At 37.6% G+C, this 25,329-nt stretch overlaps 1 protein-coding gene and 1 long non-coding RNA gene across 2 annotated transcripts in view; one reads left to right on the top strand and one right to left on the bottom strand.

Annotated features, from left to right (window-relative positions):
• The first annotated feature begins 13 nt into the window (after positions 1 to 13).
• On the top strand, positions 14 to 23,843 carry LOC105355961 (uncharacterized). The gene is made up of 4 exons (XR_910272.4): positions 14 to 121; positions 18,608 to 18,748; positions 20,814 to 21,085; positions 21,299 to 23,843. It is a non-coding gene; the product is annotated as an uncharacterized LOC105355961 (long non-coding RNA).
• Positions 22,703 to 25,329, bottom strand: part of LOC101173334 (nectin-2) — a 79,612-nt gene continuing 76,985 nt past the window's right edge. Inside the window, exon 10 of the mRNA XM_011485486.4 lies at positions 22,703 to 24,153. Coding sequence (XP_011483788.2) covers positions 23,941 to 24,153 — 213 coding nt within the window. The 3' untranslated portion in view covers positions 22,703 to 23,940. The remainder of the gene's footprint in view (positions 24,154 to 25,329) is intronic.

The raw sequence follows: 25,329 nt of genomic DNA, 5'->3' as shown, positions 1-25,329 counted from the left end.
AATCCGCAAGTAAGCCAATAGTAAGCGAATACTGCCCCTCCTGTTTTACTGCAGAATTCCGCGTCTTGCTACCCGCAGCATCGAGAGTCTAGGCTGAAATTTTGTGTAACGGACGAACAAGGTTAGATTTTAGTCGTCGTGGTTGTGTCTGGTTTGGTGTTCTGTATTCATGTAGTATTAAAAAAAGACGTACATTTGTGTGCTTTTAGGCTGTTGCATGAGATAAGCACCGCCGGATGTGTCATCAGTCGTGTTGTTGGTCCCTAGTATGATCATTGGCATGTTGTGCCCATCATTTTTCACTAGTAAGTCGTTAATGGAGCACAAAATGAAGAGAGCGAAAAGCACTTTCAGCGTGGTGGTGGGGGTTAAAAACAGATGGAGATCTTTAACGTGAGAAGCCACGATTCTACTATCAAAATTTCACATCAGGAGCGGGTGCAGGTAGCTGTCAGCAAGCTGGGTGCTTATATCAGCAGATGTAGTTTTGACCATGCGGAGTCAGCACATTAGAAGACATGGAGGTGAAACTGGGTAAGAGTATGCAAAAAAAAAAAAGAAGCATTTTTTTAGATAAATAAAAGATATTTTTGAATTCAATTTTTTCAGTATGTAATTTTTTTTCTATCTCAAACTTGACATCACATTTATGGATGCAGATGTAAAAAAAAGGAAAAAACTAGTTATTATCTGGCTCTGCACACAGAGGTGCTTTGAGATTGTCCAACAATTCAAGGAACTGCTTTTGAAGATTGGGACAAAGAAGGACACAGTTTACCAAGGGCGAGGACAGTGAAACTACAATACACACACCACTAACATGTACACACAATCAGAAAAAGCATATTAATAGATTGTATGCTTATGTGACTTTCAGAGTTCAAAGACAAGAATCCTTAGAGAAACATTCAAAGGATGTCTAACAGCACACAAGATTTTCCACTATACTATGCAGCACTTTGGTCGCATGTCCTCTGATGGCAGAAGATGCTGCAGCTCCACATGAGGAGACAGGCTAACGTGCATACACATGCATGCACAGCAATGTCTGATTTGCAAGGAAAAGCTGCCAGAGTCAGACGTGCTGTATGCAGCACATGGCGGTTATGCCTCTTTGCATATCTTGCTGCAGGCCGAGATTAAGCATGCAGCATCACGATATCCCACAGCATCAGAACGGGGCTTTCTGAGGGTTAGAAGACTGTCAGTTGCAGCACTTTTCAAACATGGCGCAGTGAGCTTAATTTAGGCTAAAATTAGTCAAATGAACAGCTGATGTCACAGTTTTGATTTGAATTAGCAGTGACCAAGCATGTTGTTTAGGGATGACTTGTTTCTATAACCTTTTTAAACCAACAGATGGGTAAAGGGTAGATTTTGAATACACTTTCTGCTTCTAGTCATGTAAATCCCACCCATAACACAAACAGGATGTACAGGATATGTTAACACAGGCTCGGATTACTATTTGACCAAGGATTGGTTTCGAAGAGCAGTTTTTCCAGATCATTTTAACAATGATTTAAATAGTTACCCCTTTAAGCTGCTTTAGTGAAAACACAAATAAAAGTGATATGGATATAAAAATTTGTCACTAAAGCATACCACTACCAAAGATCTCTGGTAAATGAAATCTCACAGAATATCTGATTTCTTCTTACTAAAAGGGAAGTTTTGTATTTTTATTATTCTTTATTGCTTTATTTTTTGCAAACAATGAATGGACACATATCTTATAATAAAATAATAATACTGATCATAAAGAAGACATTAACTCACAACAAATTTGTTTTTGCTAGGCACGTTTTTGGCCACATTATTTTCACATTTCATTCCATTCTAAATTATATTTTACTAACAATTTACAACAAGCTTTTATTACAGTTACAATTTCAAAATGTTGTAGAATGGAAACTATGCAGACAGCACAATAGTAATATGACACTGAAACCCTTTCAGTGTTAAGCATACCTTTGTCACTATAGTTGTCTTAATAAAGTTGCATTCAATCTCATTTTAACCAAAATGGCTGCCAGCAGTGTCTCGTCTCATAGTCTCTGTTAAGATCTCTTTTTTCTTTCCACATTTTTCCCATCACTACACACACTTGACCACCCTCCATCAGTACAGTGAAGAAGAGAAAAAGAATCCTAAAGGCTTGAGCTTCACGGCAACAGCAGTCAGATGACCTTGCCTCTGAGCTGTTCCGCTGAGTCAGAAGTTAAGGGGTGGGTGGGTGATGGGGGACGCAAAGTGAAAAAAATGGTAAAAAGGAGGAAGATGAGAAAAGAGAAGCCAGGTTATTCAGAATGATTATGTTTCGGGGGATAGCCGGATCATATTTACTTACAAAATGCCAGTTTGTTGGATGTGAATAGCAGCAGGTCACGTGTCTAAAAGAGAAATGAAGTACTCATGATGTACAGAATGGATATGAAGGATACTGGAAAGAATGGCATCACGGTGGTAAATGAGTCAGGACAGCAAATGAGTATGTCACAAGGTTTTAGTGTCATAAGCCGTGTGTGTGTCAAGGATAATGTGTGGGTCAGATTTAAACATCAGTGTATGTTCATGTCAAAAGATATGTGGCAGCTTAAAGAATGCACTCATGAAGAATGTATGCTGTGTTTTTGCACAGCTGCAGCGGTATTCTGCCTCCATAACACACTCATTTAGGGAGAAAGAAGACATTGTCTACAATGCATTCAGTAATTCAAGTTAGTTCAACACAAAGTTGTTCTCAATTTCGGTGACAGATGAACAAATTAGTTATATCTATAATCAAAAATAAATAAAAACATAACTGTTATGGTCTGCCTGTTATGTAAGCAAAATTATGCTGTTGTTTTAAGATTTCCTCCAGTGACTAGCCAATGTTTTTATTGACGTCTGAAGTTTGGGTTTGTATTGGAATGCATTAAGCCATTGTATTTGTCTGCATGTGTGCTGAGTGAAGGTGATCCCAGCTAATCCGGTTTATAAATGTCTGACATAATCTGTGTTCTGCTCACAGTGTTCAGATCATGGAGAGGGGAGGAAAAGAAGAGAGGACAGGGGGAAAAAACGAGACAGGAACGCAAAGATGAGAAGGCACACATGGCATGGAGTGGATGATTAAAAGGCAGATGGGTTTAAGCATGAGACAGGAGGGAGGGAAGGCAGGGGATGAAGCTGGCAAGTAATAAGTAAGACAAAGATAAAGGACAACAGAGAATGGAAAAAAAAATCCACTGTCACAGCCACATTTTTGGTAGCCTTCATAATGAACATGTTTTGAAAAGTTGCTGATAATTTCACATTGAAATTTCCAACAAAATTCAACAACTAAAAAAAAGAAAAGAAAAAAATAACAAATTAACAGCAGTCAAAGTTCTTTAGAATAGATTAAAATGTTTGCTTTTAGTGGCATATTTTGCTCTTTTATTGGATCTTATTTAACTTTTAAAAAATCCAACGAAGTCTTAACATATGATCAGTTAAAGTTCTCTATGCTTAAACTTAATGTTCTGAACAATCTCTGAAAATACATTCTGATAGGTTGCAAACATCTTTGATATTGTTCCCATGCGGGAACAGAGAATTCGTAAATGAAAAAAGTAACATTGGTATTGCCAAAATTGAGATGCTTTTCTTGCATGGTTGAGTTACAAAACAATTAAAACTTATTTTAGGTTAAAGAAAAATAGTCTAAAAACCTTTAAACATTGGGCTTTTTGTCATGGAATCTAAAAAAACAACAGAATTAGGCTGACTGTACTTTATTGTGAGAAAATGTAACCCGTAGTCTAATCAGGTGGATGGGATTTAACACTGCAACAGACCGGGACTTCAGCAGCTGCAGTGTCTTACTGAATTAGCATTCAGAGCTCATTTCAAAGGAGTAAAAACTGGGTTTTCCTCAACTCGCCTGCCTCCTTTCACATTTGAGTCCTGCACAAACCTCCCTTCTTGGCAGTCGCATCAGAGTCAATTTGTTGGACTAAATTTTTGTTAACTGCACATCATAATTGCATTAAGACAGGTTTTTGTTTCACTTACAGTATATTTCCCAGTGAACAGCCCGTGTGGTTAAATGCTTTATAACATATATTGAAACAGTAAAATGGGGAAGTTAAAAATCCCTCTTTGAATTTAGCATGTACTTCGAGATTTCTCTTTTTCAAATTAGCTGTTACACCCATGGTACCATGAACAATTGTAATAATGTTTTTTATAATGAAAATATAAAAAATAATCTGAATCCTAAAGGGCAACTTTTTTTATTTTGACAGTATATGTCAGTATAAATCTTTCAGTGAAATGTATCCTTTCTTTTTAAATTAATCAATTTGATCATCTTAAATGTAAATATAACTTACTATAATCATACACGTCCACTAAACAGCTGAATACATTTTCTGTCTCACTTTACTTCATCTACAGTTTGAAAGGCATATGTTTTCACTAATATTACCAATTCAGAGCATTATGGATAAAGAGAACGACCTTGGACTGATTCAGGTCAAACTCATGAAGGAAATTCCAGTTTGCAACACATCTGTTTTGTTTAAGGTCAAACATGGTTTTCAATAGATTTTACGATCATACAGGCTTTATTTGGAAAACACAATGATGACACGTGATATAACTCCCCATGGTTATCTTGCATACCAAGGCTTACTTAGAAAGTCATTGAAAGCTGCTTAACCTTGTAAATGTTCTTTAAGATAGTATGGCTTAGTAAGCCTAAATAATGTCTGTATCTCTGTAGGTCAGAAAATCTTCACAACTCTTTAGGGTTTGCAAGATAGCAATATATAATCTAAAAAAAAAAAAAGTTACCCCGGGTTCCTCAGGAACGATAAGAGCCCTAAAACCGTATTCCATTATTTTTTTATTTAAATTAGACAATTAAAAACTTGTTTGGGGGAATCTTTTTTTTAATTAATGTCATATTACTGATGTAAGAAGCATTCTTTATCAAAAAGCTTCCTGCAAAAACCGGCAGTGCACACATCACATCGAACAAAAGATGTGGAACTAATTCCCTAAAAAATGCACCTCATTTTTTGGCTTTTTTTAAGCCATGGTAACGTTAAAAAGTATTTTTCTAATCTTTTTATATCCAATTTTATGACCTTAACCTTTATTACCTTAACTGGTAAGTCTCACTTATCCAAATAATCTTGTTCCACACTATTGTAAGAACTCTTTGATCATTGAATGTCAACTTCATCTAGGTTCTCAAAGTTTCCAGGACAAAAGTTAGAGTTGAGAACTTTAGTTTTTCAGTCTCTTAATCAATCTAATTTGTTTTACCGATCCAAAAATGATTAGAAAATAACTCAAAAGGTAAAGAGAATTCATTTATTAAGTGATTTATTCCCATACTTTAAACATCAAAACCCTTTCATGGTTGATCTATTTATGCATTTTGTCACCAATTTACTTGGACATACAGTACATTCATTCATTCATCTTCTGTTGTTTTATCCCTTTCGGGGTCACAGGGCTGCTGGAGCCTGTCCCAGCCACTTGTGGGCGAAGGCAGGGTACAACCTGGACAGTTTATCAGTCTGTCGCAGGGCCGCAGTCACACATCCATTCAGACTCACACTCACACCTAGGGACAATTTTAGAGTTGCCAATTGACCTATGAAGCATGTTTTTAAACAGTGTGAGGAAGCCGGAGACCCCGGAGAAAACCAACGCATGCACGAGGAGAACATGCCAACCCCACACAAAAAGGTCGCCCATTGTTGTTCTGTGTCATGTCCCCCAGGGACTTGAACCGGGGGTCTTCTTGCTGGGAGGCAAGAGTACTAACCACTGTGCCACCGTGCAGCCATACATATGACATACATATGTCCTTTAAAAGTGCCGAGTCATGATAAGTCGATGTTGATGACGATGACAGTTCTCAGTCATCGCGGTGATCTGTCTCACCTCTCATACTGGTGTGTTCATCTGTCCAGCAGTGCTGGGTTTAAGTCCCATGTTCACATACTCTGGGTGGGTCATCCACATTCCTGCAATTGGATGGCCTAATTAAAAGGAACAAAGGAGAGAACCAGATAGTGGTAAGTGTGAAAAGCCTCTCGTTTTGTAAACCTTCTTGGGCCCAACACAGGATCACTGGGTGTGGTCATGCTGGAGTTTTGGTCTCCTTTAAAAACAAATGAAAGGCGGTGAAATTGTGTCTGAGGCTTCCCCCCCTGTTGAACGATGGGTTACTACCACACTGTGTGTGTTTGCACATGTATTGACTTCCTTTTGCTCTTGCACAACTATAACTTAAATTTACTGTGTTTACTCAAAATAGTTTAAATGCTTTTAGGCATTTATCTTGGTGGTCTAAAAGCCATGTTTTATAGTTTCACTTGTTTGCTCTATTACAGTGCAGGATTAAGCCAAAACAGTCTGGCCAGCTTTTACCAACAGAGTCTAGTCAGTGGAAACATTCATCCTCTCTGTGAGTGCTTACTAGGAATAGAAAAAACACTAATCCTATGAGCTTTTTTTTTAAACAATACTTTTTTATAATACCTTTAGAAGTTGAAAGTCTGGAGAATTTATACATATTTGTGATTTAATTTTTTTTTTAATTGAATTCAAAAATTGAATTTTAAGTTACTTTTGGTACACAGTATTTAAATAGAAAGACTTGCCCTTTACCAAATCACAAAGTAAACATAGTAATTACTTTCAGTAAATTAAGTTTAAAGAAATAGAGAAACGCATGAATACAGTTTTTTCTGTACTCTGCCTCCAACAAGAACTTTTATTTCAGTGTTCTGTGTGTCATTTTCAATGTAACAAAATATGCTTGTATAAATGAAACAAAAAGCTGGGAAAATGTGAGTCAGAGCCTTCAACCTAAACCTCACAATTATCACAGTCATTTACACACAATCCCTCCTACCTCTACACAAGCAGAGAAGAATGGGTTCTAGAGCAAACAACAGTCATTACTCTCATGTCAGACTGAAATGAAAAGACGGATCTTCTTTTTACAAATGTCGCTGGCCATTTTCTCTCCTTCCCTTCAGTAGCTAAGTGAAATAATATTTCGGGATGCAGTTCAATGCCTCATTTTTTGGTGGTATCACCACATCTGTGACTGTCTGTATTTGACATTCTGATTTAGAGGGCTTTCAACCTATCACCACTGGATTGTGATTAATATGAGGTGACAAGGGAGGATGATGGAGAAGCAAAGCCAATTCTAATCTTCAGGGGTCTGATGTGAATCTTCTTTTTTTAAGTATTTGTTGTCTGAGCTTATCTCACCCTCTAGAACTATAGGAACACTGGTTTTCTGGTATGTTCCAGGTATACACAAAAGATGGAGAGACATGGAGCATAGACTGAATCTCTGTTCATTTAACCTAATTTAAAACTGTACTTCAAATTCAGCGGTTGAAACTGGAAGAAAATAAAGCCAACAGAACGAGTTAAATGTGTTGGACCATGAAAAACTAACAGGCATAAGAATAAGCTTGCTGAGGTTGCTAAACCACTCATAAAAAATTTAACTTCTGTTGACAAAAAAGCCTACATTTTCTTTGCACAGCTCCTTTATGCTTTATGTTCACCATTTTTTGAAAGTATTTCAGTGATGCAGCACAGATACATGGCAAAGAAATCTAAAAAATGTGAACGGTAATGTTTTTCAAATGTTCAATGTTCAAAACATAATTTAAATGCATAGTCATACTTTAAGTTTGACAGTAGAATCTAAGGGTTTATTGCTATCAAAATGGATGTATTAAGTCACATGTATAATGCATGAGAAGCCTCTCGTTTCTGAAATGTATGCCACTGTCTGGGATGGTTTAGGTTTTCTTGCACAGATGGGTTATCTTAGGTAATCACAGAAACTCCTTTTAAATTGGTGTTTTAAAGTTTTTGTTCCCTTGGAGACTCATTTTATGCTACTTTACATTGATAATAGCTGAATAAATACGCAGTCGTAAAGGGTTAGATTGCACAAACGATCACCATACTCTCTGCTTTTCTTTGGAAAGAGAAGTCAGTAGCAGTTGTTTAGTGCTAATAAAATGTACAGAATCAACCAATCCTCCACATGTGCTACCATTTCGTTTAAAGAAAGGTCCTGCAAACTTAAGTGTTTTAATTTGCGCTAAATTTGTGTAAATTGGAGGAGGAAATGCACCAAGATGGGCAGCAGCTGGTGCCCTTCAAACTTAAATGTTTATTAGACAATTTCCTGCATATATCACAATAAGAGACATTATTTACAAGTTGATGACCTGAGACAGTTTACAATTTATTGATAGTCAATTCAGCAAGTTCATTCCTAGTCAGACTTTGCAACTGTCCAAAAAAATAGAAAATCGCAACATGGTTCAGTGGTCCTAAGAAATATTCAAGTTTAATAGATGCATTTTGGAGCCAAATATGAAATATTTGGAATATCCTGAAATCAAAAGTATTACACCTAAAAGAAAGGATCAGAGTCCAAAATAAAACAAAAAATAAAAAACCTCATAACTTTATTTAGAAAATTAGCATTTTTTTTTTGTTTAAGTATGCAATTATTTTCAGGTGTGCTTCCCAGACCCTGACTTTTCTTACATTACACATTGTGCAGTAAATGATCTGATGTATTGTTGTGTTATTTAACAACTTTTAAAACCCAAAAGGGACCAAAATTTCTCTCATGATCTAATGTGTAATGCCTTGGAACTGGAACAGGATGTACTGCCATTTTTTAATGATTGTGGTGGGTTTTACACGACTGTCCAAGGTCATTCTTACTCAAAATTTTACACTCAGAAAAAAGAGACTTACAGTGCTCAACAAAAGCATTTGTGTCACAACCCCCGTGTCTTATTAAGATGTAAATGAGGTCAACAGGATAAAAGAGAAAAGGCTTTTGAGCATAATGAATATTCAGCAGATTAGCAGAGAAGCCTTTTACCTCTGTTAAACCTTCCAGACAGGACATTTGGGGTTTTTTGGGTCTTTTTATAACTGCTCACATGTCATCTTTTATCATCAACCCCAAGGTCTACTTCCCACGGCAAAAGAGTCCTTTTAGGACATGTAGTTTTCTGTTTAGGTCATTTTGCTGACTGTCTGGCTGCTTTGAGATGGTTTGCTTTGTGCTTTTCAAGTCTGCTGCGCTTGTAATGTGTCGTGCTCTGTGATTTTAAAGGGGAAGCTTTGCCTAGGTCAGGCGTGTCTTCTACGTATGTGTTTTTTTTTCTCCTTTACATGTGTGTGGACTTGTGCTGCCTCAGGATTAACACGAAAGATGACAGCATTGTAGCAGAGCTGGAGTAAAGCCAAGCACTCCTTTGGGGAACCGTCCCTTTAATACCCACCGGCCAATCAGCCAGTGGATGCTGGAAGCATGCCGTCCTTGAGAATGACCTTGCAGGGGGCTGGGTGATGGGGAAAGTGTATGGGGAAGAACGCACAGAGGTGCCAGATATAGGAAAGGAAATGAGGATGGTACAGAGAGTACAGGGATGAGGGAGGAAGCACAGACAACTCACTGCAAGATGTGAAGAGCGTTCGTCTGTAAAAGGAAACAAATTTAAGGCCCAAAAGCAGACAGATGTGATAAAAAAGAGGGACGTGAATGGAAAGCTGACAGATGAATGTGTGAATATAGTCAAGGAGAATAAGAGGATTAAAAGTTCAGCTATGTAGTTCTGCCAAACTCCCCCTCTCTGTCTTTTTCTCTTCCCCTCAGTGACACACATGCAGACGTCACATCATCCAGATTAAACTGACAGCAGCATGCCACACTCCTGCATTGCATAAGGAGTTCTCTAAAATGGATGAATGAGAAAATAAAAATAGGTTGTAGATTTGGAAGTGTTGGAATGTGGGTGCTGATAGCACAAGGGACAAAGATTTCTTGGAGCACTCAGGCAGACAATAGAAACAGCAAGGGGAAAAAGAAGATCACTTTTCCAAAGCTTAAGCAACCAGTCCCATCTTTTTTTGTTTAATCCATCAAGAAGCAGAAGATAAGAGGCTGTGATGTAATTTTTGTGGCATCTGTCTGCAGTAGAATGAGCGAGACATCAAATGCTTTACCTTGTGTTTTGCCAAGGTCTCATGAGGTGAGTGTCCTAATATATGTGATGTGCACCAAAGTGTTCTCAAAGTCCCAAGAGCTGATAATACTTCTCTGCGTTGGCTAAGGCAAAGCTGAAAGAACAACACACAAGTGTTTCAACATAACCGTGCCTTTGTCTGTCAGCATATTTGTCTCTGGGTCATGTGACCTATTTGGTGCATGCATGTGTCACTGAGGGTCTGTGCCCAATGAGTCAGTGTGATGGAATGCTTGCCCAACATTAAACAACATAAGCATACTCAGCAGTATTTTCAGCATTTCTGTACCCACTTATGTGAATCACCATTCCCCACTCAGCCCCTCTCCAGTGGATCTGTTGTGCATGCACATATGCAGCTTAAAGAATAAGGGGGGAAAAAAAAGCCTGGCCTCTGCTGGCTAATTTTAGCAGTTCGTTTTTCTTCCGAGTGTGTGTCACGTCCTGCTTGTGTGTTTCTACATCTTCTGCCCCCTAGGCCTGTCCAGTGGATGTGCATTCGTGACCTTATATCGAGCGTTGTTCTGGCAGAAAGAGGCTGCTGCATGCTCATTACTGACTCTCCACATTGTTCTTCTCCTGGTGGGAATGTGTGTAAGCGACTTAGTAATTGGCTCTCCACTGGCTACTGCTTTGTCCCTTCAGAGAGTATTCAAGAGTACAGTAACAGGCTGCAGAGTCACATTATCTTTAGGCACCCACAGCTTTAACAGACACCATCAGTGAAGAACTGCTGTGTAACAGTAACGACTCTTGTCACTGTCGTATTCGTGAACTTATCTCGTTGAAGGGACGAGGTCGACCCGGCATCATCAGTCCTTCCTCTACTCTACTTTCATTCCATTCATCCTATCAAATACAGCACAAGCTACTTACATCAGTGCATGCAGACATCGTGCATACTCTACAGATCAAATAAATGAGTTATTTTGAAATGAAAAAAAAAAAGGATTGGTGCAAAGAAGCCATTTTTAAAATTATTTTTGCTAAACCCTAGCTCATTTTGCTGTTTCCAGATTCAGAGAAGTTGGTCCTATTCATCTTCTTAAGGCTTGAACTATCACCATTTATCACTGCTCTGGAATCTTGCCAGGTGTCTCTTGAGCCAAGCAGCAGCTGCAAAGTTACTGATGAGACACATAGGAGCACAACTACCAATTTCCCCTATGAAGCAAGCAGAATGCAGGCGCTGTCAGGGGAAAAGTTTGCAATTATCCCACAGATCAGTTTGCAGCACCCGTAGAAATACACCTGTCAGCCAGTTTCCAAGAATACCCATCTTAAGCGTCTATCTTAAGCACGGCTGCATGTTTGCTGGTGTGACTCAAGTGTTATTTAAAAGGTCCTATAAATAAAGACAACAGAAACAAACACAAAAGCATAAAGTTTTTGAAAATGGAGACAAGAAAAGCCACGATTTTAAATGACAAAATAACATTAAAAATTGACATTTTCGGGTAATGATTATTCGATTAAAATTTCTCAAGGATGTTGCCAAAAGGTTCAGCGATAAAAATTAATACAAAATTCTCCATCAAATCAACATTTAGTAAAATGTATTATTTCTTATAATGTAGTTTTGAAATGCATTTGTGCCATTTATTTGATGCAAAACAAAGCAGATCATAATAGGGCCCATCTTTATCAAACCGTCTTACCAGGAGCCCCACCTCTATAACACAATTTTTTCCCACCACTTCCCACATTACTCAAGGTTGTTACGGCTGTGGCCGTATTTGGTTTTGTTTAGTTGTGTTTGTTCTGTGTTTTGTGTGTTTGATTTGTACCAGAGTGGGACTTCTGTGTTTTTGTGCATCTTTGTTTGTATGTCTGATTATTTTCAGGTGTGCTGAAAAGGGTGTGGCCTCCAATTGGACCAGAGCTGATGGAGGCAGCCTTAAAAGCACTACTTGGACCTCCAGACCATGAGAAGGGAGCCTTGCTGCAACAGTCTCCACTGCAGCTTGGACCTCTTCTCCATGTTGTTTTTGATTTCACCACCTGTTTAGTTGTGTGTTGCACTTTAGTGTTGTGGTTAAGTATTTTGTATTAGTTCATCGTAGTTTTTGTGCCCACTCTGTTTAGTCTTTTGGCTTATAGTTATGTTAAGTGAAGCTGTAGGGGTGAACTGCCACGTTCTTTAGTACATGTTTTCTCCTGTTTTTGTTAAGTTAGGGAGGTTAGTGTTTTGTCATTGATTTCCATTTTCTTTCATTTACAGGTAAGATTACATGTTTCAGTTAGGTGGGGTTTGTTTGTTATTTTGGCCTGGGTTCACCCTGAAGCCTTTTTGCTTCACTTTTAGTTATTGGTGGTTGTTTATTTATTTGTAAATAGAATTTGTCATACTTTTGTATGGAGACATCCGTTTGTGTTAATTTCACTGTGGTAGCCAAAAACTTTACTTTTTATGTTATGCCCCCCTAGGTACCCCTAGACACAGAAGGGGGCGTAACAAAGGTCCCCTGCCTGCTTTTTATAGGCCCCACCTTCATCAAAAAATGTATATGCTTTTTTTTTTTAAGGACCTGCTTCCATTGTACCTTCACAGGCTTTACTTTTGTTGCAGCAGTTAAATGGCATTGCCTCAGTCAGACCTTGCTGCCAAATGCTCCGCCTCCATCGCATCAGTTTGGGTATTTTTACAGGCCTTGCATCAATCACACTATGCTACCAATAATCCCTGATACTTCTCTCCTTATTTAACGACCTTAAGGTTTTAGTCCTTTTTGGTTCATGTTTTTGTTTTTTTTCCGATTTGTTGGTTTACTTAACCTTTTTTCTACCCATGACACAGACCTGTGTCGAATTGAAATAATACATTTTTTTCTCAAATAATTGTTGTTGGTATCCTCTGATTCTTACATGTTTTGGTCCTTTTTCCTAATAAATTTTGTGTGTGTATGCAACCATGACATATTTGGGGACGAGTCCAGCATATCTCCCACTTTTGCATGTGTTCCTTCGAGACAATACCGTCATTGGTGGACTGTATTCTTCCAGCACACATTATCTCCTTTTTTTCTTTGCTTCAGTTGCGTTCTTTCTTTTCTGTAACAAGGATCCTTGACCAGCAACTCACGGTCAAAATGATTTTACCAGCTGGAAAATTCTTACTTGCTTCACCTTAAGGTGATGCAGCTTCAGTTGACCATCAGAGGGAAGAAATCAGTTCAACTCTGAAGAGTTGAGGAAGAAACTAGGAGCTGAATTTGCTAGAAGACAAGAAGAAAAGACATGGCCCATATGAGACAGCTGAGAGTTTGGACCATAAAGTGAAGGGTGCTGTTTAACATACGAGTTTGTGCTTTAGGTACATTGACAACAATTTTGTAGCCTGAAAAAAAAATTATACTTGTATTCAATTTATCTCTGAAAATAAAGTTATTTTTAATCAGACAGTCAAGGGATTTCATTTTGACATGCTCTGTGATCTTCAGCAAGGAGTTTAACAACAGTTTGCTGGATCAGACAATAAATGTATTGGGTTGGGGTGTGTTCCAAATAGGAAGAACCTGCTGGTTCCAAGAAGCCAAACTCCCAAAGACCTATATTGAGAAATAAAAAGCTATTACTCAGTCATTCTACTTGTCAGAACAACCTTTCTTGCTCAGATACCCTTTTTAACATGTTCTTGCCAATTCAATTTTTTTTTGTCTGTAGCGGAAGTTATTTAAGTTATAAATCAGATGCCACAATAAAAGTATGTGGTGCCTGCTGGCCCCAATGTTGAACATTCAAAGCGTCTGACAGATTTCTTGTAGCCCGCTTTCAAGTAGTAGGAGAGGGGAATTCCAACAGGTTCAATCCTGACTGGTGAGAGTGGTTGCCATAGAAATGTTGACTCAGACCAATCCCTGCTCACAGACAATTCCTGGTTCCAGCACGGCGGCAGACGTATTGCAAAAGAAAATGGCGACTGAATTGACTTAAATTCATTGGGGCCGGAAGCAAGTCTTTTTAGGTGACGTCACACTCACTCTGTCCAGTTCTCATAAACAGTCGTGTTTAAAAGAAAAATTAAAATTGCAAGAGCTTTTGATGAGGCGTCTTAGCGGATGCAGTCTCATACATGCTAAACGCTCATTTCTGGCTCAAAATGGGATTCTGTCCAAATTTAGGACTGCTAAAACACTGAAAGTTTTTGCTGAACTACAGTCATGCATTTTCATCTGAATTTAACGGCATAGTGTCTGTCCTTATTATAGAGGGGAGTAAAACTATTATTGTTAAAGTTCTGTCTTTTTATAAACAAACCTCTACCAGTTTTGATGCTGCAGTTCAGGGATTTGGGGTGGATTCTTGTTTAGGCTACTGCATAAAATATATTTTGATTCCATCTTAATTAAGGGTTCAGTCATGGGCAGTTTTACAAGAGCCTCACAGTTGGAGTGATGTCTTTTATTCTGGGTAACAACTTGACTTGGGGAAAAGTACTGTTCAATCCTCAGGGTCATGCTGTTTCCTTAAATCGTAGCTCTGACCAGCTGGAAAGAGAACATCCTGAGGTCTTTCTTGTCTGCACCATTGCACATGCCCAGTCAAGACAGACAGGATAAGACCAAGGCTGAGAAGGATTGTCTGGATTTGTGCAGCATTTTGTTGCTGATCTCAAAACATCTGTTCATCTGCCAGACTCTGCTCTGAACCATGAACTTCCAGTCCATCCCATCCCCTCACAATCAGAATATTAGTGTCTGTGTCCAACACAATAGGTTTTTGTAGAAAAAAAACCCCACATCATTGCTCAATCTCAAGCACAAACCTCATTTGTGAAGATCTTTGCTTGACTTTGTTATTGATGTTACAGAAAACTAGCCGCTGTTTAAATCAAAGAGTTCTAGTGTGTTCCCTGCACATGTTAGGACTCTATGAATGGGATGAAGGAATGTCTATCCTACTCTTGCTGCTCTTAAGACTGTTACAACATCTTTAAATTAGTCCAGCAGAGTTGTTCTTTGCACACAAACTTCCAAACCTGCGTTGGGAGAAGACTGTCTTGTCCCTTTCTCACATTGCCATGGCATCCCTGTTGCGCGTTCCAGTCCTGAACTCATTCCAGTGTTGATCTTTGTGCTGTCTGAGCCAGTGAGTTGTGCTATTTGTCCTGGTCTGGTGTCAAGCGCTGTGGTCAAATGCATTCCCAAATGTTTACAAAAATGTTAAGATAACATTTTTTGTAAACAAGGATAACATTCTGGTTGACATGTTTTTCTAGTTTTATGGTAAACATTTATGCTTTTTTGTTTTAATCTTCATAGCCTAACATCGCAAACTATGTGCCTAAGTGTTCCATGTCATTAGGCAGCCTGAACTCCTTTGTTCCTCCCTGTGACCTACTTTGCTCACCTGTCTGAGGTGCACCGTATCAGCTCATCTGTGCTGTAAGGGCTTTTTAAGCAGTGGTGAGTGGGTCAATGTGAGAAAGGGGTGTGAGGTAACAACAGGTGCATGTGAGGTTGTTTGTTTCAGTGTTTCGTTCCTGATTAAAATTCTTACTCAGTACTTGTTTATGTCCTGTGTCTTGTCATTTAATAATGTCTGGGCTGGGGACCTTTGGTGGTCTAGATTGCAGAATTTTTTGTCTGTTTCATTGTTTTTTTTTTTTATAAGTTAGTCCTTCCAGCCAGTCAGCTCAGCTGGATCATTTGATTCAACCTGTTTTTTTTTTTTTTTTTTTTTTTTGTAATTCGTTTTGAATTTCTTGTTCCCAGGACACAGGTCAATATTGGATAGCAATAATAAACTGCACCCTTGAATTGCTTTTGCTGGTGTCCCTATTTCTTATGTGTGTTTTGGTCCTTCTCTCTGGCTTCTGTAGATATTTCTGAGATGTTCCGTTTGGGCTGTGACAGGATCGGCCACACCCCCTTTTCTATTTTCATGAGAAGGAATTACAGTATGCAGCAAATAAATAACTAAAAAAAACACAAAGACCATACACTTACATGTTTATCATACTTATCGTTTATTGATAAACTGCATGATGACTTTGCCTCTTTTAGAGTAACTCTTTAGTGGGATTTAATGACAAAATGTGCTGCTTTCCTGTTCTAAATGAACACAACTAATAGTTTTAAGTCTTTTTTTAGAAAAACTTTTCCACTTTAAATTTAAATCTTAGTAAAGTAAAAACCTTTTGATATCAAGTTAAATCTCTTTAAAAGATGTTTATTTGATCATTTTATAAATGATAAACTTCACTTCATTAATTTAGTCACAGTTGAAATATATAAGAAAGGGGTTTATTGCCCTTTAAAACCAGAATTCAGAATAGATAAAAGTACAGTGTTTTGAGCTTCTTTAGTTTGTGCAGGTGAACCTGTGATTAGGGTTAAAAAAAGTATCATGTTACCGTAACATATTACAATTCTGAGACATTAACCATGTATAGTAAGGGATTACTTTTACACAACTTTAACAAATCATCTGTAATGTTTGACAGTTTGGATGTACCTTGCATGACAGTGTCTGAAATAAGTTATCTTACATATTAGCCTCTACGCTAACGTCTTGGATGCTTGTGTATGCTGCACTGTGAAGATAGCAGTGGGACAACTGAGATAAAAGTGAGTAAGTGACACAGTGAGTCTCCAGGCTCCACCCTAACGACTGAATTGTTAATTCTCTGTCCTCTGAGCATTCCCATGAAGCTTAAAGAAAAGATATCACCCAAGGTTATGCATGCCAGCACATGCAGCCTTGTAAACAACTGCACAGAAAAAAGGGGCGGAGATTTGTCCTTGCCCGAAAGGATTGTCACTTTTCTATTTTAACCGCAATGTTACCATAGTCAATCAAAGGTCATTGTCAGAGAACAGCGTGACTGAACTATAAGCAAAGCACTGCGTGTTTAGTAAAACTTTAATCATCGAGACAAAAGTAACATTTATAAAATAACTGCATCCCTTGGTAAAATGCAAGCCAAGGCCGAGGATTTCATTGATACATTTAAATGTTGGCAAGCATCGTCTAAGAGGATAATGAAAAACAGTGGCTGCAGGCTTGATAAAATTGAAACCAACATCTGGACGCATCATGGCAGGCTGTCAGGCAGACTCACAAACACACATAAGCACACACACAAACACCTCATTTACTCAAGTAGCTCCTGTGCGAGTTATGGTTCATTAGATTATGTCATGTTAACTGCCACATGTTTACAACCTATGCCAGAAAATCAAGGTTGATTTATTGGGATTGAATGCTAGTTTAGATCATGTTGTTTTTTACATTTTGTTCACTCCGACTCTTTGTTGTTTCTGTAACTATATATTTGTGTCAACTATTTCAATTCCAATTGGGAATTTGAACACTAAATTAGTAGAAATATGGAAGAGGAGGTTTGGATTAGTACTTAAGCAGCAATCATTTTACAGAATAAAACATCTAGCCCTGTGATGTAGTTCTGTGCTTTTTATTATTTATGAATAAGAAAAGAAGAAGCTTAGAGAGGAGTAGTATTTGGATTGCAGGAGGTTCTGCTTAGCCTTTTTCTACCTTTAATTCTTTATGTACAAATGATCAACTGCTCAAGTTTTTACTTGTCTGGATTAAATGCGCTAAATCAAGATTATCTGGAAATACAGACAAAGCATGATGAATGAGGCTGCTTTCAAACCGACTGTGAAGCTTGTGAATGCTGTCAGGAAAATGTTTGTCCAAGACGGGGAGAAAAGTTGGAGCCAAAAAAGGGTTTTGAATGTCCGTGAAGACAAACACCTTTATCAGTAATTATTTAGCCTTTTAAATGCAGAGTCTTTGACTTTCAAACATGTGAGGACAAGCTGAACTAATTAACATCGACAAGCATTTGATAAAGAGGGCATGCAGAAACTGAATATGTAACTGGAAGTCAAGCAGAGAACATGAAACGTGAAAACCAACCTCCTTGCCGATCCGCTCTGCTTAGCATTAATAATAAATGTACACAATGAAAGTAAATTCAATATAAGCATTTATTTTATTGACAGTTATTCAAAGTACTGTCTAATTGTTCTATTGTGTTAAAAAATCCGACCCCTGGATGAATTAGGAATAAAAGGGCAACACCAACATTTAAATGATTTCAGCTGAAATCCAGTGACCTTGATTAAAACTCAGTGCTTTAGAATCACACATTCTCATTTAAATCTTTTCCAACTTTTGTTCCTGTGCAGCCAAATATTTGGCTGTAAAATATTCAATAACTGCAAGATGCATGACCAGCTGAATTCCTGACACCTCTGACTTGAAGTTAGTAGGAGGTGTTGATTTTCTGCAACCAATGTGTCCTATGATCACCATGAAAACGTGTCCACTCCAATAAAGCCAGGCATCTGTACTCAACACTCTCCAACTATGAACCATGATTTCCCCTGAAAGCAAAAGAGTCAAACATTTTTGGAAATTATCTCCATGGGCAGCAATAACTAAAGAAAATAGATGCAATAAAGATATGTTTTGCTGTGGGCTTTTTAGACTCTTTCGTGTTTTGCCATTAGATTGACATGACAACAGAATAAAATTTCTTGATGCATCTTCTCTTTCAGGTGAAATGCCTGATAACAGAGGTAAAGAAAGAAGAAAAAGCTCATCCGTGCACATCGTATGTGTCAGCACTGCAGGCTCCATGTCTGCTTGACTGGAGAGGAGAGGAGACATCTTTTTTTCGATTGAACCAGAAATGAGAGGTCAGCATTTTCCAACTGGAGTAAAAGGACTCTTATGTTTCCAATCCTGGAGAATGTGAATCTTAATTTTGTTGACACATGTGCAAAGAGTAAATAAGATGGAAGTGTAATGGGAGGGGCAGATGGGTGGTGGGTTGAAGAATGTGTCATGTAACAGCCACTTCTCAGTCTCTGTTATAGTGTTATCATGCTTAACACCTCAACGCAGGGATGTTGTTAAGCTGTCAAGGTCAGCTGCTTATGAATTATATTATTTTGAGGGAAAATCAGGGAGCACACAGTTTGGAGCTCATTCTAGAAGATCCTTAAACAGCATGATGGCAATAGACTGTTTTGAATGAGAAAACAGGGACTACTAAATAGTGATTTAGCTTATACAAAAGAAAAGCAGGTCAAGAACCATGCAACTCGAGATGAAAGCATTAAATATTAACCACCAGTTTAAACCAACTGTCACCACGACTTCCCAGACTCGAATATCGCACACAAACATGCAAACAATGTTGCAAGCATACAAAAACATTGGATGAGCAGCTTGACTGCGTTTAATTGAATTAAAGTGAAAGGGGTATGTAAATGTACTACTAACAATGCACAATAGCATAAAAAACAAAAATTGAATTACATAGGAATGCACATAAAAATGTAAGATTTGCAAACTATTCAAATAGACAAGGCTTTAAAGACCCTCTCTGACCATCTATTGTAAAATTGCTGCCAGTGGTCTTTTAATTATGATTATGCTTTTTTTGGTAAAAAAAAAAAAAACCATTGTCATTTTCTAGGAGATAGTTTTTGCAGAGGAGCAGTAGTTTATTTAATATTTGCCTCTGAGTTGTGAGCAGGACTGCACTCTAGTGCTCTCTCCTGCTACCTTATAGTCCCTTACAACCCCACCCTAACTTTACCAATGCAATAAAAATGGCGAGCAATGTTTCATCTGCTCCATTCACAAGAGTGAAGTGCAGTTTTAAGCTCAATTTTCTTAATATATGTCCTGTACAAAAAAGGCAAGTAAAACATGTTAAAAACACCAAAAACACATTTTTCATTAGAGAGGGTCCTTTAATGTATAAATTGTGAATTTCTAATTCAATTTCTTTTGTCAAATCATTTCAAATTTGAAAAGGTGGTTCCATCTTTTTTCTTTTCATTGAGAGTTGATATCTGTGCTAAAAGCAAGCTTTTTCGGTGTCTTGTTTGAAATAAAAGAAATACATTTTGGTGCCAACAGTGCATCGCCTCCAACCCGGTTCTGTGCTTTCTGTGGCTCTGAAATGTGTTGCTAAAACAATTAGTTCCTTGCCAAAAACACAGCATGAATGGGACCAAAATTTGTGATGTTTTTATATTAAAGGCCATACAACTGTCTACACAATTTTTTTGGCATAATAGAAGTGTAAACACAGTTATGACTAAAAGTGCTTATTTCTTCTAAAGTCCTGCACAAATGACATTTATTCAAAGCCTAACAACAAAGAAACAAACTGTTATTTAACAATGATTTTTCAAGATTTTAATTATTTTTACCAGGTTAGTCCTCATTTTTTTTACATCATTTTACATTTTTTAATGAAGGTATAAAACAGTTGTGAAGCTGTCCTTGTTTATAAGACAATAATCTAACATCCTAACATGTTATCAACATATTTCCCATCAGCCAAATTGTTTGTAAAATTATACTGTCCAACTTTTCCTAGTCTTTGTAGTAGTAGTACAAAATGTATTTGAAATTAAATCAACATTAACATGAAATGAAATACAAGTCTATATACTTGAAAATAAGATTTGAAAAAAAAAATGCTCGTAACTTCAAGCATATGAACGTTAATCCTAAAAATAAAATTAGAAAAACAGTTTAAAGGGTTGACATGTTGTCCCTTTTTCTTACATTTGGTTGGCATTAACTTCATGTTGTCTGGGTGTTTGCCTTTCCACTGTATTTTGACATTTTTGTAGAACGGCTTCACTTTAGCTTTGTGTTGATGTGACTTTGTCACATTTAGCTCAGTAAACTTTTCTTCATGTTATCTGAAGATTTTTTTATTATGTTTGAAATTTTCAGAGAACAACACTGGCTCAACGATGAAAGAGTTTGGCCTCTCCTTGGTTTCCACAGGCCTCCTCCACCCTCAACCATCACCTCTTTAATTGCTGGAAGCCTCTCTTTCTTCCTCAGTCACAGCCCATGCCCCTCATCTTCTCCTCCCCCTCTGCCAGTTGGTCCATGTTTCCCACTTTCACGGGCGCCTGAACAGTGCCACTTACCATGGAGCCTACGCTTGTGCCTTTCTCGTCCTCCTGCTCCCCCATCACACAGCGTGTCCTTCTGGCCTGGTGGGTAAAATTATCATCAAATTAAATAAAAAGAGAAAAATAAAGGATTTGGGGAACACGTTTGAAGGTTTTGAACATCTCCAGCATATGCTGTGTCTCTGGAGGTCTGCTTATTCTTTTATATCCGATTGCCTTAAAACAATTTTGAGAGTTTAGCTTGGATTTTTTTAACTATTACTGCTAATTTTAATGTCTTTGTTTCCATCTCTTAAGGTGTTGACATTATGGTAAGGCGTGTGTGCAACATACTCACCAACCAAGCTATCAGCATACAGCCAAACATGCTCATCATTGTCATACACATGATGATGATGATGAGTCTCCTCCAGGTTTGTCCAGCAGATCAAGTTGTTAGTGACTTAAAATAAGCACTTCAGATGACGGTACAGTTGCATGTTACCATCCGTTTGGAGTACCAAGAGACAGGGTCACTCAGCAAATCACTTTCCTGCAACTGAGCTCAGTTGTTGCCTCCAACCCCCATCTTTTCTCTCTCCACCAGATTCTCTCAATCCCCGTCTTCTTCTCTATTTTTAACCAGCTTAGCAGGCCTGAAGGCAGGGCAGGTTTATTCTCTGCCTTCTTGTTACCTGGCTGACAATTCAGAAAAGTCTGATAATCCTATAACTCTGGAAGAGCTGAGAACACTTGCAGCTTGCCCAGTAACACTGCAGTCCAGCCAAAAAACTGTTTCCTAGTAGAAAGAATGAGTTTATTTATAAGGTATTTGATCTACAGGAATACTTGGAACCTCCATTCCAAACTACGGACGTCAGTAATCAGTGGCATTTACAGCAGAGATGGCACAGATCAGCTCTAGTGGACATGATGGTATATATGGAGTAAGTAATTTCAATCCAGTATCAGTCAAAATGTCAATTATATGCCACAACCCTATTTAAAATGCAGGATCTGCAAGAGCTCAGAATTAGATGTGTGCGGGGAAAAAAAGTCAAAATTAGAATTATACCCAATAATGGATGGGAATTTTTTTCACTTAACTAACAAAAGTGACCAACTTCAGTATGTGTTCAGTTTTTTTTAACTGCAGCATCAATCCACAGTGTAGCTATGGAGCAATCTGCAGAGTCATAGTAGGCTGATCAGGCCTCACCTTCATATGCAGCACCATGACACACAGCTAATACAGATAAGCTTGGAGACCAAATGTTTCACACATGAGTGCACAAGGTATATAATCCGGAAATTCTACATCTGCAGGAAAGCATGTTTGGATCCTTCCATGTGGTGAGTGTACTGGAAATAAATTGCCCTGGTCTACAAGTGAACTTTGTGTGCAGGAGGCCTGTTTGTATAGAGAAGGAAGAAATGAGCTTTAGATGAGTCAGACAAGAGAAGGGAGGCTGGGTACATCATGAATACAGGCACTGCGATGCTCACTGCACTCCCGCCATTTCCATTAATGACCTCTAATGGCATGGAGTGACGATGGTTTTCGCAGCAACAGAGTGCATCCGTTTCTAATAGATGGTTTCTATATAATGCATGTACATGTCAAATGCTGCTGTAAGGTTCATTGCTCTTATTCTGGGCTCACACTCCTCCCTTGTGGTGAAACAGTGGAACAACAAATGCAAGAGCTTAAACACCAGCAAGTGTATTTGGATTAAATTGAAACATTTTTATTGAATCAATCGGTTCAAAAATACATTTGTAGTTAAAAAGATTAAAATGTCATATTTCAAGTTAAAAACAAACAAAACCAAAACAAATAAAACCCCATGCCAAGGAAAAGAAAAAAAATGGACGATTTTTGGCACCAATACATAAAAAAGCCTTTAGAAATTAAAGAATATTCTCAACAAAATGAAGTGGTTTACCCTTAAACGTTATAACACACTAGAGACTAGTAGACTTTCTGTCAACTACTGTTTGTGTTTAATCCTCCAGTAGTGATGAATCGCTACGGAGCCCATAGTTTTAATCCAGATTTAACTTAATCCAACCGACCTTGCAAGCAAACAAAGAAAACAGAAAATTTGTTTGGCTTTTTTTTTTTTTTTTGCATCAAATAACCCTAATTAGAAGCTATGTATTATTTAAATGAGTTAATGGATTTTAGTATGTTCTTAAAGTTGAACTACAAACGTAGAAAACAGAAAATTGTTTAAAAACGTAGAAATAATTAATGAGTCAATGCTGAGGGCAGATGCTCTTTTGTTGTGCCTGTCGTAACTGTGTTTTCACACACAAAAAGATTAAAATAAGGCCCAGAGAAAAAAAAGAAGCAGCTTGAATAAAAGAAAACAATAAAGCAGGCTAACAGTTACCTGCTCCAGATTGCAGTTTAACAGCTTCATGTCGTCATGGTCTGTAGCTCTCATCTCTGTGCCGCCTGATTAACTGCAGCTAATAGCGTCTCCGCAGGGTGCCTGTGTTCAGACCAACCTCATGCCAGCTGGGTTAGGAAACCAACACGAAGCAGGAATAACTAAAGACCTGATAAAAATAAGTGTTACCACTTCTGACCTAATGTCATCAGAAAGAGAGTTCCACATGAAAGAGTGTAAACCAAGGCTGATAAGTGTTCCCTACTGTTGCATTTCAGTGGATTTGATGACCCGTTCATGGTGCAAAATTTAACAATAAAAGGCATTTAAAAAACATCAATGATCTATGTACAGATGTATGTACCTGTGATTTCATTGCATTCTATGCTACAACTGTGCAGACTACTTCCAATGAACATTATACTCCATGCTGGCTCAAGTTGATGAATAAATGTTCATTTTGACCTGATTTGTATAGTAAAGAAACTCCAAACCTGCTGACATTTCTAAGTATTTGCTATGCCCACAGAGTTTCAACAAATGGCTGTCAAAAATCTTGAATTCTCAAACAATCATTTCAGATGATATGAAGCTTTCCCCACGCCCGATACTGTGCTCGGGGGTGTCCTGATTGATGTTCATGGTCATGTAAGGAGGTGGGCCGTCATTGTTGGGATCGTCCCACTCCAAAGGAACAGTAGACTTGTCATGCCATTGCATCTCGCCATCATCTCCATCATCAACATGGTCGTCATCGTCTTGATGGGAGTCAAGATCCTGCCACCAAGAAAAAAATCATGAGCATCGAGAGAACTTTTTAATGAGCGCAAGCAAAAAGACAAAGACTGTAAAATCCTGTAAATGATTAAAAAAGCCTACGGAGGAAAGCAGCAGTCATGTTTTCCTCAGAGAGAGTTTTACATTTTTTCAAACTAACAGGATTTGTGGTTAAGCTCTGCTTCAAACAGTCTATTAGTAAAAAATAAGAGACTTTACGCAGCTATTCAGCATAAAAATTAACTCTGAGATACTGCTGAGCTTCAAATATAATGTAAAAGACATCTACCAGTGTTCAGTTTGATTACACACAAAATATTTTTAAAATATCTGACGATTTAGATGTAGTTTTGAAAAAATTGTTTCAGATATTCTGGATATTATAAATACTAGAACTGGCAAATTTAAGTTAAAGCACATACGTCTAGTTTACATCACTAAGAAGGACCAAGAAGTAAGAAAAAATGCTAATTTTAAAAAATATTTCAATCCCAAAACAGGCATTTTAAAGAATTTTAGTTCAAATGTAGGCTAGGGGTTATTAGAAGCCAGGATAATGATACGTTTTACAAAACATGTAAAAGTTGTTAGAGTGCAAGGTGTATAGTTTTGTTAAGACATGAATTACAAGAAATCTTATGGGTTTCCAACAAAATGAAATAAAGGATTTGTTTCTCCGAAGTAAAAAAAAAAAAAATTATTGATAAGAAAATCTGACTTAATTCTGTCTTCTACTATTCTCGGGTTTAATGCCAGGTTTTATTGGAATAAAGTTTAAGCTCTTCCAACAATCCCAGTTTTTCCTCTTGGGGTCTAGGAAAAAAACAAATCAAATCAAAATTTACATCTAACTTTTGTTCCATTTATTTTTAGTTTAATGAGATTTAAGTCTTGATTCTAAAAAGTCTTAACGTATAAGGAAAATGTGTGATTATTTGTTATAAGGACAGATTAAATGTCTGAAGTCAATTTAAACTGCAAACTAGTCAAATAGACAGGCAACTCAGCACAGTGAACTGCAGCTGTACTAGTATTCATTCTGAGCAAAACCACAACAAAAAAGAAACACTATTTGGATAATTATGAAATCGGAATAAAAAAAAAAAAGGAAATCAAAATGTCAAGAAACAAAAGAAAGTTAGACTTGTATAGAAAAACACCAACCAGAATTACAAA

This window comes from Oryzias latipes, chromosome 16 (genome assembly GCF_053564925.1).
Source record: "Oryzias latipes strain Hd-rR chromosome 16, Olatipes_Hd-rR_3.1".
NCBI lineage: Eukaryota > Metazoa > Chordata > Actinopteri > Beloniformes > Adrianichthyidae > Oryzias > Oryzias latipes.
Note: the sequence above shows the minus strand (reverse complement) of the source record. Positions and strands in the feature narration are given on the sequence as shown.